We start from the raw sequence: 14,963 nt of genomic DNA on the forward strand, positions 1-14,963 counted from the left end.
AACCCAATATATTCTGTTCCACACACAAAGTGTTCTGGTGATAAATCCTGCAGGACCTGTCACACTGTCTGGGTGAAATGTGCTTTGCCAGTTTTGGTGGCGTGCTGTGGTGAGGACTTTGATGGGGACTGGGGGAAGGGAGGAGGCTGCTTAAGGACGTGACTACCATGCTTCTGTTTTCTGTTTTCATTGCAAGTTAATCACAGGCTCTTCTGTTGTAATGTATGTCTCTGAGAGGACTTCTGTTCTAGCTGTAGTTCCTCAGCTCAAATTAGTGATTGGAGGAGGAAGTCGTTAGGCAGGGCTGGTAGCTCCTGTTGCTGACTGGCACAGATGCCCAGTGCAGATCCTGGAATTGTTCTGATCAATGCTCTCCTGTTGTTGGCATGACAGACAGGCAAGGAGATAAACTTTTTCCCCCCTTTTTATCTCCACAGCACTTCACAGAGTTCCTGGATGAGTTTTCACCTGATGTCCTAGGCCAGCTCTTGAATGATCCCTTCTTGTCTGAGAAGAATGAAATAATGGAGGTGGAGCTGTCTCCAGCGTCCCCAGCACCCCTCATCCAGGCAGAACACAGCTACTCCCTCTGTGGGGACTCTCGACCCCAGTCTCCCTTGACCCACATGTCAACTGATGACAACTTTAATGAAGGTAGGACACATGGGCCCCTGTTTGTTTGTCACGATGATGAAGTGATGAAACGGTCTTGGTGTGGTGATGATGCACTAAGGGTGCATCATGAACGCTCTTTGTGAATTGATATACCTACAATGAAATACAGAAGGGATTTGTTTAAGTCTGTGGGCATCATGAGTAAAGAAACATGTCCATAGAGAGAGAATTTGTGCTCAGCAGAAGTTACTGACTTTGCACTGTGAATACTTTTAATTAGAAGTAAAGAGCTCATGAAAAGGAAACAGGAGAAGGGCCAGAAATATGCTTGTTTCCATGTATTTGAATTGGTGGTTGTTGAGCGTAGGTGGAGACTGATAAATTAAATGAGTTAAGAGAGGACCACCTTCTAAGAGAGTCTGGGTACCGTAGAACATGATGTGTAAGGAGAACGTGAGGTGGGTTTTGTTTGCTTTTCTGGAAAAAGACAAAGGGGAGATCTTATTCCTCTCTGGCTATCTCATGAAAAGATGCAGAGAAGACAAAGCTGGACTAATCTGAGATATGGAGTGATAGCATAAGAAGTAATAGTTGGAAGCTGCCAGAAAGGAAATTTGAACAGGTGTCCAGAGAGGGTGTGAAGTCTTCATCCATGGAGATATTCAAAGCTGAGCTAGGCAAGGCCTTGAGCAACTTGATCAAAATTGGGCATACCCTGAATGAGGAGCTGGGCAAGATGGTCTCCTGAGGTCCATTGAAAACTATATAATTTCAGTTAAATTAAAATCAAAGAAACAAACCTTTTAAACTGTACTTATTTTTCAGTAGTGAGTATCTGGAGCTTTCTGGTATCCCAAAATGAATATTGTTTCATCTTACTTATGTTTCTAAATACATGTGTAGAAGTGTAACTTCCCTGATCCTGCCCCAGTCTTAAAACCTGTTTTGCTGAAGTCCAAAGATTGTGTGTGTTTGTGTTTGTTTGTGGTTGTGGGTTTGTTTTTGTTGTTTTTTTTTCCTTTTTAGAAAAAAAGGTAAAGAAAAAATTTGCTATCAAGAAGACATTGGTGATCTTGTAAAGAGAACTGCAGTTTTACAGATTCTGTGGTTGTGGAAAATGGTGATGCATAGAATATTATGAAAACCAAGGGCAATTTTTAACAGTTGTCTTTAATTCAGCAGTTATAAACATCTGGAGGGGGAAAAAAGGGAAATGCAGTAATGGTGGGAGGAAGAGATCCAACCTGCTTGCTATGACATGAGGATGCCTGCTGGCAGGAAGGAAGAGTTCAAGGTAAAAGCTAGTGGTTGGTGGAGGAGCAAGGCCATGAATAGCTGATAATTATTAGGAATAATCACCATGGCAGACTTTCACTCCTAATACTTGGTTTACGTCTTCAACATCAGCTTTACAGTGAAAAGCAGTGGAATACTAAGCTGTATCACAATAAAAGGGAGAGGGATTACTGCTTATGTCTGAGCATTAAAAGCTAAGCTGTTTATGAAGATTCAGCAGGAAAGACTGACAGTTTTGTAGTCTACAGCACTCCGTGAAAACAAAATGCAGTTTGTTAGAGATGTCACAAGAAGACAACTAATAAAACCTGTGAGGAGACTTTTCAGTGTGAGGCAGGGATTTTGCAGATGATCTGAAGACACCTACATAAAGCCTTCCTGGTTTATATTTCCAAACTGTTTAATATGAATGACTTTAATACATACAGGACATGTACTTGTTTCTCCTGCCATAATTAATAAGAAGCTACGGAAACCAAGCTTCTCAGGAAGTCAATAGGGAGAAATTTCAAACTAGGCTGAAAGTGAGAGGAGTTTCCTTTGGGGAAAAATCATGAAGAAATTTATACTGCTGAGACCACTGGATAATTAATAGAGCTCTAGTTAAATATGTTTTTAAAACCCAAGAAACATTAACAAGTGGGTTTAAAAATAGAAAGTGAATGGAGAGCGTTTCATCTTCTGTTCACTCTGCAGAGTGTTTCATAAGAGAGGAGGAGGAGGAGTTGTTCCTGGTGTTCGGGATTTTATTTCATCTTAACCCTGGAATCATGCTCATGACCTTTCAGTGCTTGCCAACTTCAAAACAGTGAAGCTCAGAGAAATACTTGAGGACATTGCAGAACTACAGTTAACATGACTGTCTGATAGTTATTCAAAGGCATGAATGATGATTTTTCAGTCCTTGAGTCTGTGAGAGCAGGAGAGGGTTTTTTGTGGGTGGCAATACTGCGGGGTTTGACACTGAAGAATGAAAGCATCTCCGTTGTTAGACAGTGGAGGCACACACTGCTCCTGACAGCTCTGGTGAATACCGGTCCCCTTGGTGGAGTAAGTGGACAGATACTGGGAGTGCCACCATCCTTCTGGGGAGCAGGAGGTTCAGGGTATGGAGGAGGAGGTCTATGTGCTCAATAGCCTTAAAATCTGAAGTTTGCTTCCGTAGTGACTGGTCTGTTGGAGAGGCAGAGGTGGCACTTAGGGGCAGGTGGCCAAATCCTGGGGCAGGGTCCTGCCAGCCGTGTGGGCCCTGGGTTATCCAAGCCATTGATCCCAGTGCTGTGGCACTGGGGCCACTGTGCTGTTATGAGGCTGGCCACGTGTTGTGTTCCTCCTCTACCTGCCTTTCTGCACTCCTCCTTCAATCTGTGCCTGCCTGTTGGAGATGGGAATTGGATTTTGGGAGTTGTCTCCATCTGGTTCAGTGGCACTTGAGATTTGTGGCAGTTTTCATCTATGTATTCCCTGCTATGCAGTTCCAGAGCTCCAAGTTACAGGCTGAAAAAAGGCCTGTCTTGTTTGGCACATGATCTTTAAGACAGGTTTAAGCCATTCAGTGTCTGTTGCAGTCTTTTTCCCTGCCAAGTCTCTGACAACCTTACCGAAAATGTTATTTAATGTTTCCTTTTGAATGTTATGGTGGAGTGAATGGTTGCTCTGACTCCATAAGCACCTTCTTACCAACAATCGCAGGGCAACGATTAGCTTCTGCCATGAGCTGTTCTCATCTGCCACTTCCCAGCTGTTACTACAAGTTGTACAACCACTAAATTGACCTATTCATGTTATTGTAAGTCTTATATAAAGTTGGTTTTTTTTTTTTTTTAAGTTCTAGAAATATAAAACCTGGGAAACTCATAAGCCTAGGTTTAACTCTTCTGAGGAGTTCTCCGGTTGACCTCAAAGTGAGAACACATTTAAGTGTCCATAAGATCAAGGTCCAAACACTGTTTTTCCCCAATTATTTGCTCTTCTGATTTCACTGTATTGAGGGTATTTCCCCACCTTTGTGCAGAAGAACTTGTCTGAATACTCACAGATTGTTGCTGGTGTGGAGTCTCTGAAGGCATCAGTCCCTAAATCTCCACATCTTGAAAGCACTGGCAAGAATAACTATTTTAAAGCAGATGCAAGCAAGACACCTGGCATTTAGTTGTTTGGTTTTTCACTCTCTGAGAATCTATTCTTATATGCAATTTTCTTAAACTTTTAAGACTAAAGATACCAGAGAGAGAGATATTTATAGGCCTGACCTGCTTCCTTGCAGCTGGCTGATGATGTGCTTTTGTTTGCCTGAACTGGTGAATAAGGCGGCTAGCCTGGGGAGGGCTCCAGGCTGTAACATGAAAAAGGAGGCTCCATCCTGGGTTCCAGTGAGCCACACCAGTTGTGCTGCCACTTGTCTCATGGCAGATTTTCACTTTCTAGTTGTGAGCCTTGGGTTTTTTGAGACAACTGCAGATCAGCTTTGGAGAAACATAGTGGGTAGCTGTGAAGTGGAAAATGCTTCTTGGAAGGAAAGGAAGAAGCTGGGAGGGAAGGCTGAGACTTAGGGCTGATGGATAAGAGAGACCTCTCACTGCACATCAGGGCCTTTTGGGGCACAGGTAGCAGTCATAAGCTGTTAGGGGAAAAACGCTTTATTTTCTGATAAGGTTGTTGCATGGCTGTCTTCAGTTTTCCAGTCTGCAGCCTTTCAGAAAGGGAGAGCTGTGGGTCAGACAGCCAGGAGCAAGGCAAGAACTGAGTTTCAGCAGGGACTGTGGCTAGCCTCTGAGACTTGAGATGCAAGTGTAGGGTCCTTCCCTGCCCTCTGATGCTTTGCCTTGCCAGCTATAGGCACAAATTTTAGGATAGTGGCTGCCCCTTGTTTTGAACGTGTGAGATCCGCAGGCAAGAACTGAGGACAAGTAAAACTATGGGGTTGGTGTGCAGCAGGAACGTGGAGGCAGAGGCTGCAGCATCTGTGTGGGGCTCTTCATCCTCTGGGACCAGCTCAAGTGATAGGGAGTGTTTTGCAGTGGGCATGTTTTTGGGTTTTGTGTCTATTTTTCAGTTGGCAAGCCTGGCAGAGCTCAGACAGCGGAGAGCTGACTAGTCATTTGTATGGTTTCTTTCCTCAGATTGTGGCCAGGTGGCTGGGTGGGTTCCTTTCCCTGTACCCTGAGGGCTCTGCTTTTGAGACTTGGTCCCCACCTGCCCCTCCTGATCATGCTTTCCTACTCAGGAATGCTTTGAAGTTACTGTTGGATTTGAAGCGGCTTGTCTTGGCTAAAGGTTTGACAGGCTGATTGCAGAAATGGTATATTTCTATTTTATGCTGAGCTGTGCCAAAACTAGGGTTGGCCTCAGAATATAACCTGTATTGTTATTGGATTTTTTACTGCTGAGGTTATGTTTTTCTATAATGTGATTTTAAACCCTAAATATTCCCTTTAAGGTTCAACTCCATCTCCCTACATGGTCTGAAAGAGAGGAAAAAATAAGAAAAAGAAAAAAAAACCCAAACAAGAATCCTAAACTAAGTAAAGAAAACCCTGAAAATCATTGTATGTGTCTCCCACGTCTTGAGGGCAAATAGCCCTTCAATTATAAGCCCAGCCCTCATCTAAGGCAGTGCTTTGTACAGGAAGATGCTTATGTATGGAGTCCACAAGCAGTAATCAGTGTCTTGTGCTGGCTCTTCGCGTAGAGGCACCTGTGGACTTGAGACTGGGGGTGGTCTTCATACATTTTATGCATATATATGGTGTATACATGTCACAATGTATTTATTATATATTGTAATTTTATTTTTTTATATATAGACTATATATGTACAGAGAGACATTAATTGTCCTGCTTCTGTTTTTATCCAAATAATCAACAAAATGTGAACAGTGAAAATGGAACCTCCTCTGCCCTGACATTAAAGAAAATGGAGCTGGAACAAAGAAATTCACTTGCATTTTTAAAAGATGCTGTCAAACCCATACTGATAATTTTTGTGAGCACATTCCAATGCAGCTTTTTTCCTGTGTGGGCTTTTTGGGTTTGTGTATATATTTAAGAAATGGGGAGGAAGCCATTTGGCGATGATGGCTTGTATTTGGGTGATTTTTATGTGGAAGGGCAGCACTCAGTCCTTGTCGGCATCTGCAGTTTTAAAGGAGACTTTGAACTTTTATATATCCGAGGTCCCAGATCTTGGTAGATCACTCTGAATCAAGCCTGTAACTTCTACTGGGGCAGCAGTGTGTCTGAAAAATGTCAGTTTTGATATAGAGGTGGGCATTTTGGTGCTTACTGTTAAAGTTGACAACTTTATTTGCAGTGCTATCTCCTTCAGCTTCCAGTTCCACATATGAGATCTCCTTATTGCCTTTTTTCCTGCTAGAGTAGAGACCCATCTGCTCTCAGAAGCCTCTTTCCCCAGGTGTTTGTAGGCTGTGATTAAGTTCCCTCCTGATGTCTGCTTGGATGGGAACATCTTCTGGACACTGAGCTATTGCAGTTCCTTTCTAAAGGAAGAGACATTTGCAGTCACTTTTTAAACTCTGTGTCAAGTGACTACAGGAGCTGATCTCCCAGGAATAGTTCCTTAATTATGCATATTAGGGGAATACTCCTCCCAATTCTAGTCCTGCTGTTTCTGAAACCAGTGATCTTAACCTCTACAGTGTTGCACTGGGAGTTTGTGCTCACTTAATTATGTGTTGTGAGTATTAAGTCCTTTTAATGTGTGTCGAAGCCTCATTGCTGCCATAACACAGATATGCCTTCACAACATCTGTGTGGGGTGTGGGGACAAAAATTCAGATTAGTGAGAGAACGGTTTTGTTTGAACACAGTGCTTCTGTGGATAATTTTCACATATCTTAAAAAAAAGAAATAAAGTAAGTCATAGTCTTTTATAGGACATTTAATAGTATCAAGCTTTAAGACTGTAAATCCAAGCTACCTCCTCAGCCTATGCCTCATTTCCATATATATAAAGGGTAATGCTATAAAAGTAACATTTTTCTATTCCTAAGCAAAATAATTAAAACCATCATGGACTGCATCCCAGCTGACAGCTATGCTTGTGTAAAGTCTTAGTCTGAAGGGAGGTTAAAGCAGAACCTATAACCTTGAGCCATCTCCTGGCTGGTTTTACGTGATGAGATGATTCTGATTGAAAACTGTCAAATTCTTTACGAGAAAGAAGGTATTGATCCTGGTTGTTTGGGTATGGGAGAAACAATGTGTCCTTGTTTCTATCTTAAAACTTTGATAGTGATACAGATAATCTGTGGGTTTTAGATGGACTCTGTGCCACTCAAAGTGGGTATGCTGGTAGGAGAAAGGCTATCTCTGCTGGGCATTGTGATTACTGTGTATCACTGCTGCTCATCTTTGCCCATGTATTTAATTTTCCCTTCCTGGCATTTTAAAAAGGACCCCAATATTTGGTAGTCAAACAGTGTCTCTTTTGTCGAGGCTGTTCGGAGGGCTTCAGTTTCGTTATTTGCAGTGGGAGGGTGTGTGCACACTGTGAGGGGGAAAAGCCATCTAGAAAAGCTATAAGAGAAACTGTTTGTCGGTGAATGTGGGCTCTCACCTCCTGGGGATGGGGGAGTAGTGGCAGTGGCATTGAAGTTCAGCATTTCAGGCATGATAAGCAGGGCTTGTGTCTGCCAAGGGGTGTTGTATGAGCCCAGAGCTGGGCACTGGGGACGTTGCAAGCAAGCCCAGGGGGAAGACAAGGAAGCAGTTATTCCTCCAGAAAGGTCCAACTTGCCTTTGGGAGGCTGAAGAAGGCTCAGACTGCAGAGCTAGGAGTGCTGAACTTCCCTGTGGGCAGCATGTCCAACAGCACGCCTGGAATCCGTGTATCAGCAGAGGCTCTTTTGGGTTCATGGTGGGATGTTTCTGCCAACAGAGTGGGTGGCCATTTGCCCCATAAAGAAGTTATGAGCCTCTTCCAGGAGGTGTTTTCCCCTTGCAGTTGCTGTGCTGTAGAGCTAGTGAGAACCCTTGGATCCTGCTTCTAGCTGTACAGGGACAGCGACCTCAGAGGTAGGATCCAGACAAGGATTGAACTCTTGTCCAGAGTACAGCTTTGCAAACATGCAAAATTTAGGTGCCACCTGATTCAAAGTGTCTTATTGACGTGTGATGAGCTGAGTCTGAGACTCCATACTGAGGTACATGGCATGGCTGTGCAGAAGCCACGTGAGCCATGCAGCCAAGCCCTATCGTTTGTGATGGCAGTGCAAGGTCTTGTCATGGACCAAAAGGGATTAGTTGAAGCTCTTTTGCACAAATCCATGACACAGCTGAAGAGGGGGATTATTTAAATACACTTGGCTGGAGAACAGTTTCTTGACTCATTAGGGATCTTCTTGCATTACCCTGTCCAGAGATGTCTCTTCTGGTTCCTTTGCAAAGCACTTTGACTGGCCACTGTTGTGGTCCTCTCAGGTTTCTGGTTTTGTCTTTTTCTAGCTGTTTTACCTGCTGCTTGGACAGTGAACTTCAAGAAGGCGAGAGCTGCCTTTTCATTCTGCCTATACAAATAAGGATATCCCTTCATGCTTTCACAGGTCTTATTTGTAGGCTTGTTTCAGATGACTTGCAGTACATGCCTCTGTTTTCTGGGTGATTATGATCTGGCATGGTGGTATGGTGTGTTTTTTTTTCCGTCAAGATTAGGTTCGCCCCTTGTGTGAGTTTGTTTGCCTACTGGTGCTGCCTTCCTTTTTACTGCAGGAGGAAAAAATGGTAAAAATCATGTTGTTTTTGTGAATACTTCCATTCTCTGTACTTGGGGAGGGGTGAGGGAGAGATATAGAGTGCATCTCTAATTTCAGTTATTTAAAAATATGTAAAAACTCACTGTTGGAACTTGATTATCCATGCAAAAAGTGTTTCAGTTAAACTTAATAGTGCTGAAAGAAATGTGGGAAGCAAGGGACACCTTTTTAGTTATTTTGTAAGCTCTGTTTTTCTGTAAATTTATCACAGATGGGGGAAATGTAGTCAACATTGGAGAAGATCTACTTTTTCTCTATGAAGGAGATTGTATGTTAGACGAGATTGATGGATAAAAATTATTTTAAAAAGGAAAGCAAAACATGCTGGGAATTATGTGGTTTTTTTTTTTTGTTTTTGTTTTTTTTTTTTCTGATACAGAAAAAAATGTACAGTGGAAGTAAGCTTTTTTGACCTTATTTTCTACTTTTCCTACCCTGCCTTTCCATAATATTTATATGGAACAGGGAAAGAATTAAAATGTTGCAGTTCTTCAGAGAAATATGACTATCTAGAAAGCTGCACAAGGTGCTGTTAGGAGACTATGTTTAATTTTTTATGTATCTATGTATAGATACAGATAGATTTAAGAATGGTTTTTAACAAACGCATGTATATGTTACTTCTGCCATGTACAAACATTTTGAGCTTCCTCTCTTGCATTATTAAGCACACAGCATCTTACAACACATTGCATGTTGTATATAGGACCAAGCTGGACTTGTAATGAATGCAGCTGGGAAAACAGCATGTATTTAGAGGTCTTCCTATCATTTGGAACATTGCTCAGAACTTACTTTGTGAGTTCCTGCCTTTTTTTTTTTTTTTTTAAGAGAAAAATGAAAAGTGGAAGATGTGTGCCAAATGAGTCTGCAGGAAAGGTGGGCTGAGCTTCATGACAGAAGCAGCGCAGAAAAGCTTTACGAAGAAATGTAATCTTAGTCTTGGACACAGGAGATAAGATCTTACATGCATGTGTCACAACCCCTGGGTTGCTGTGATGAATGGTTTTTTTGGATGCTTGATTTGAAATTCTTGATGTTTAACTTGCAGAAGTGGTAATTGCTCACAGCTGCACCTGAAAATTCCATGTGTGCTGTGTTTTGATGAAGTATAATAATAGTGCTAAATCATCTGAAAAATCTAATTCCAGTTGTCTCCAGTTGGCCATTTAAAATTATTAGATACTTTTTGGCCTTAATCTCTCTGTGGATCACTTGAATTTTCAGGACTGCTGTGGAAATCAATTCAGATTGGTGAAGAATTTCCCTAGGAGGGAATTAAACAGCTCTGCGGGAACAGAGTTTGAATTGTTTTTGGTAAAGGAGAGATGAGGCTGCACATGAGAGAATAACAAAACATGGATGACAAAACATGAAATAGCTCCTCAGTTAGGGGAGTGCCATACATTCTGCTTGTTGGGTAATACACAGGTTCTGTAGAGAATTTTTTTGATCGCATTATTAAAACATATCTTTTTTTAGGTGTACATAATGTGCAAGAGTACACTGAAATAAACTTTCCTAGATATTTTTTAATACCTAGGTACTTTGCAATATTAATATTCAGTTAACATGGTCTGTATGTGGAATTTAACAATGCTAGTACCTTTTACATAGAAACATTAGCTGGGATTTTGTAGAATACTGTGTAGACTCCTTAAATGACATATTTCATGTGCCAAAATGCCTAGAATTCATGGGCTTATGGAGGCATAGGTGAAAGGGAATGCTTCTCATCTGAACAGTCACTGCATGATAGATCTCTGAAGTTCATAGGAAATTTCAGCTGGGATAGGGGACTGGCAGCCAGTATCACTTGTTCAACATTGAACTTTGGAATCTGTTTTGAAGCCTGAGAAGAGATTTTTAGCAGCTAAAGTGATCGTTTTTACGATGTGGATTTTCCTAGCCATTGGAAAGCCATAGGCTTTCTCCTCTCTCTGAATGATATGCAGCTTGCTTTGTCTCACCTTAGTGATGGAGAGGTGTCCTATTCATATCCGTCTAGAATACCATCATCAAGATAGTTTTGTCAGCCTTTTCTTTTGGACTCTGTCTCAATAGTTCACCTGTACTTCCTGGATCATGTCAAATATAAATATAAGCACTCATCTTCAGTTTCTTCATGCCAGTTATCTACTCTTTCCACGACGTGTCTTCCATGGTTTGGAGCAGACACCTCCCTTTTCCTCCAGCATGTCCCTTGAGACAGCCTTTGTTGTCCTTTCATTTCAGTGTTTCATGTACACCTTCTTGCTTGTTCATTCATTATTCTGTGAAACCTTTCTCATGGTTCTCTGTGTGCCTCTGTCAGAAATACTCATTTTGGAGGGTGTGCTATGTCTCTCAGCATGACCAGTATTCTGTAGCCTGCTCATTTTTTCCTGCTTGGCTAAATTTTTCTGGTTTTGTGCAACATTCCAAAGGGCTTTGGTAGAAAGGCTGCCACTTTGTTCTGCTAGTGCTTGGCAGAGTAGACTAAGGTGCTTAGGGGCTACTATAACAATAAACTAAGAATCATTTTCAAATAATGTAAATCCACTGTGCTCAGAAAGAGGAAAAATGAGAGTGAGAAGCAGCAGGTCTCCTGGAGCAGAGGAGGGATCGTTGGTGACTTCAGAAGCTGGAATGTGTTGAAAGAAAGTAACTTGTTGCATAACTCTGACCATGATGGCAAATGCGTAATAGGGGCTTAGAAAAAGGGGTGGCAGGGGAGTATCTAGGTGGGATTTGTTGAGTGTGTTGCTCCGTCCCGTCCCTTCCTTTCACAGGGTTGTTCATCTGGAAGGACAGCTGTCACCATGCATCATAAGAGGCCACGTCAAAAAAAGTTTTAGATGCAGTTCTTCAAAGTTATCTCAGTATTAAATGCAGCGTGTTGCTGTGGCTGAAAACCATCAGTAACCCTACAAGCTGGTTAGACTGGATTTAAAGCCTGGAATAACTCTGAGCAGTTTGTGCAGATATAAGTGGTGATGGCAGGGATCAGCAAAGTCAGGTTCCAGAGGAGTAAAATGACCAGCTGAAGGCCAGCCTGTCGTCTTGTCTTACAGCAGCTGAATCCTTGTGATGAGTCTGGGGATTAGAGGTGATAAACATCATGAAGTGCAGCCTTAGAGGACATGCCCTGTTTCGCTGGGCAGGCACAGCTAGATTTCTCTTGCATGATGATACAAATCTCAGAAAGTTCAGGGCTCATTACTTGCTCTACTGACAGGTCTCATTTATATGTAGCCTTCCTTCCCAAAGGCAGTCTGAAGTAGATTACAGGTGAAATCATTGCCTTGGTGTAGCTTGACCCAGAGATGTGAGAGGCAGCAGGTGGACACTGCACAACACAGTGTGGGGAGGTTTTGACAGAAGTTACCCAAACAAGCATTTGAAAGTTGCATTTGTCAAGGGTTTCTGGATTTCCAGGCGAAGGTACCACTTTAAAGCTCTTATCTGAATGATCCACTCACAGTAAGCTAGAGGGAGTCCATGGATCCACTGAAGATTCCATTGCAGTCAGCAGGGAGGGAGCTGTGCTCTCATGTTTGTGAGTAGGGAGCCACAGGGAGGGTCGAAAGAGAGCAAAGTCCTCTCAAACTCCTGAATTAATATTTAGACAATGCTACCTCTTTTTTCCTAAATACTTCTGTTTTCACATTTTTGCATTTCCCAGAGAACTTTGTGAGTAAGGTCTCCAGAAACTTTAAATACAGTGTTTGGCCTTAGCAGAGCTGGGCTCACTGTTCTTGAGCTTCTGATTACAGGATACATATTTTTCATTTTAATTCCTTGGTGTGTTTTTACTCAAATTACCTCCTTCCTTGCCAGCAGTGGAGGTTAGGTTCCACCACAAAGTAATTACTAGCACTGGAGATGTAAATGCTTCTCTCTTCTTCCAGTCACCCAGCTTCTGCCCACTGCCTGTGTGCTCTGTGTGTGTGGTCGTAATAGCAAGGGCAGACAGCAGCATGGAGGCTGTTAAGCCCACTCTTATTTTTGTTACCTGGTTGCAGCTGAACTCTGTTGACATCTCAGCAGCTTGATACTTGCAAATGTGTAAGGGTCTTGTGTCAGCCTTGCAAACTGCTGGTGGCACAGCCACAGCACTGGGTGGTGGATGTGCTTGCTCTCTGCTTTAGTAACTGCTCTGTATGAAGGCAGGAGAAAGCTTCGAAAGAAAGATCAATACTCTTTTGTTTTATGTATATTTGGCCTCAGATTCCAGCCACTTGATTTAATGGACGTGCTTCTCACAACTACGGACGAGCTGTGGCAGAGGACTCTGCTGTATACTGTTGGGATGCAGAGTAGCTGCTGTAGGGTATTCTGCAAGAGAAAGAACTTACATGACAAGTCTAGCAGTAGGGGTGGGAATTTCTTTAAGGCAGAATTGCAACTGCCAAAAATGCTTTTTTTTTTTTTAAGTGGGTTTGTAGCCTTGTGGAATTGTTTAAAAGGTTGAGTCTTTCCAAGTTCTTGATCATCTATCATACTTTAGATCTGGGAGAGTGTGTCTCTTCTCAGCAAGCCAAACAGTGGCTGCTTCATTAACGGAGATGGGGAGCTACTGATGTACCGTGCCAACCTTCTTCCAGTTCTTGACAGTGCAAAGCAAACCTTTCAGCTTTGTCCAGTGAAAAACTGAATGACTTTCTTCTGATTAGTGAGCTTGTGTAAGTGAGGCTAGGGAACAATTTTGCCGATGCATGATGGATGTTTCATTGCTGCCAGTCAAAATATGCATCCTCTGCTGTAATTGCCAGGGGTTCTGGGGAGGAAATTAGCATGATCACCATGGTGCTGGTGCTCCTGTGAAACTGTAAAAGCCTTTATCCTCTTCTGTACTTACTAAATGAATCCTCGGGGGAAAACTTTTGAAGTTGAGAGTGTGAAAACCCTTTGTTCTTGAGCATAATATCACCACTCTACCTATTCGATGACTGCAAGCAGAAGAAGGAGCAAAAGTCTGGCTAAACGCTATCTCTACAAGGAGGAGCAAAACTGAGTCAGCAGGCATTAGCGTGGAGGACATGGCTCCCAGGCTGCTTTACCCAGTGGCTTGTTGAGTCTTGTTCTGCTACGGGTTAGCAGCTTTCAGCAATGCACAGTGATTAGCGCTCCCTGTCTTTCCTCGCTGTTGCTCTCCGTTTCCTGGGGCTAGGATTAGGTTGCAGCCCTGCAGTGGCACGGTTGTCTGCGCTGAGCCAGACCTGAATAGTAAGGGCAGAGTTTTGTTGATAGACTGAAATGCTTCTGTGTTTGTTTCCCTTCTCTGGAGGAGGATGACATTATTTTCATTTGTAGTCTTTCTGTCTCTGACCTAAACATGTGGTGTCTGATATCCTTCCCTGGCAGGTGACCTGGAAAATGAGGAATGGTGTCTGGGTGCTGAGCTGACTCCAGCAGCAGTGAAGACTGAGCCAGTGTTGTGTGAGACATCGGGCCTTGCTCCCTCGGTCACTCTGACTGTCACGGCCACATCGCTGGAGGGGGAACAGACTGAGCTGCAGACAGATGTCCTGGTACTCGCAGACTTTCTGTTCTCCTCTCTGCACAGTTAGCTACAGATTCTCTTAAGACTGCATACCATTGTAGCCTCCTTGGTGCCAAAGCTTGGCAGTTCAGGCTGCACCCTGCAGTCTGCTTAGTTTTTAAAGTTTGCTGGTGTCTCACCACTGCTGGAAGTTTGTGTTCAAAACACTTACCTGCATACTCAAGTCAGTGGATGGATGCAGAACCTTCTCTTCTATGCTAGCCCCAAAGCCTGAGGCTCATGCTTTTTAAACAATATTTAAACAGTTTCTGATGAAGCAGTCCCACCTGAACTGACTATTGAGACTGTGATAAGCTAATTGTCTTCCATAATAACTTGCTTTACTGCTACTGTGTCTTCCTGTAATCAGAACAAGACTCATTGTTTGAAACAACTGCAGAGTTTCCCTGTTTGCCTGCTGAGTCCCTTTTTTTCAGATCTGTGATGAAACTTTGATATTTTGAGCCACTGCTGCTTCTAGACCAACTTGCTTTATAAAGAGCATTTGTGATGCCTTTCTGACCACAGCTGGAGCAAACTTTGGACATTCTGAAGGACTTAGTTTGGCTGTGGTTGAGTTAAGGAGAATAAACTGCAAGCAGATGATGGCTTACCAGAGTCCCGTGTTAGTGGAGGAAGAAGCATGACTGTTCTTAGTCCCCAGGGTGTGATGTCAGTCCAGGCTGGGTGGAATTAGTATATGCTGAAAACAAATGTTTCCACTTTGATGTGGATCAGAAGTATGTGCAGCAGGA

The 14,963-nt window shown here is 42.8% G+C and overlaps 1 protein-coding gene across 1 annotated transcript in view; it reads left to right on the forward strand.

Moving 5' to 3' along the window:
- Nucleotides 1-437: 437 nt before the first annotated feature.
- CREB3L2 (cAMP responsive element binding protein 3-like 2) overlaps nucleotides 438-14,963 on the forward strand; it is a gene marked incomplete at its 5' end in the record, with an annotated part of 32,170 nt that continues 17,644 nt past the window's right edge. The window contains 2 exons of the mRNA XM_008948207.1: nucleotides 438-654; nucleotides 14,031-14,197. Of these exons, the coding sequence (XP_008946455.1) occupies nucleotides 438-654; nucleotides 14,031-14,197 (384 nt within the window). The remainder of the gene's footprint in view (nucleotides 655-14,030; nucleotides 14,198-14,963) is intronic.

Source organism: Merops nubicus, unplaced genomic scaffold (genome assembly GCF_000691845.1).
Source record: "Merops nubicus isolate BGI_N331 unplaced genomic scaffold, ASM69184v1 scaffold18419, whole genome shotgun sequence".
NCBI lineage: Eukaryota > Metazoa > Chordata > Aves > Coraciiformes > Meropidae > Merops > Merops nubicus.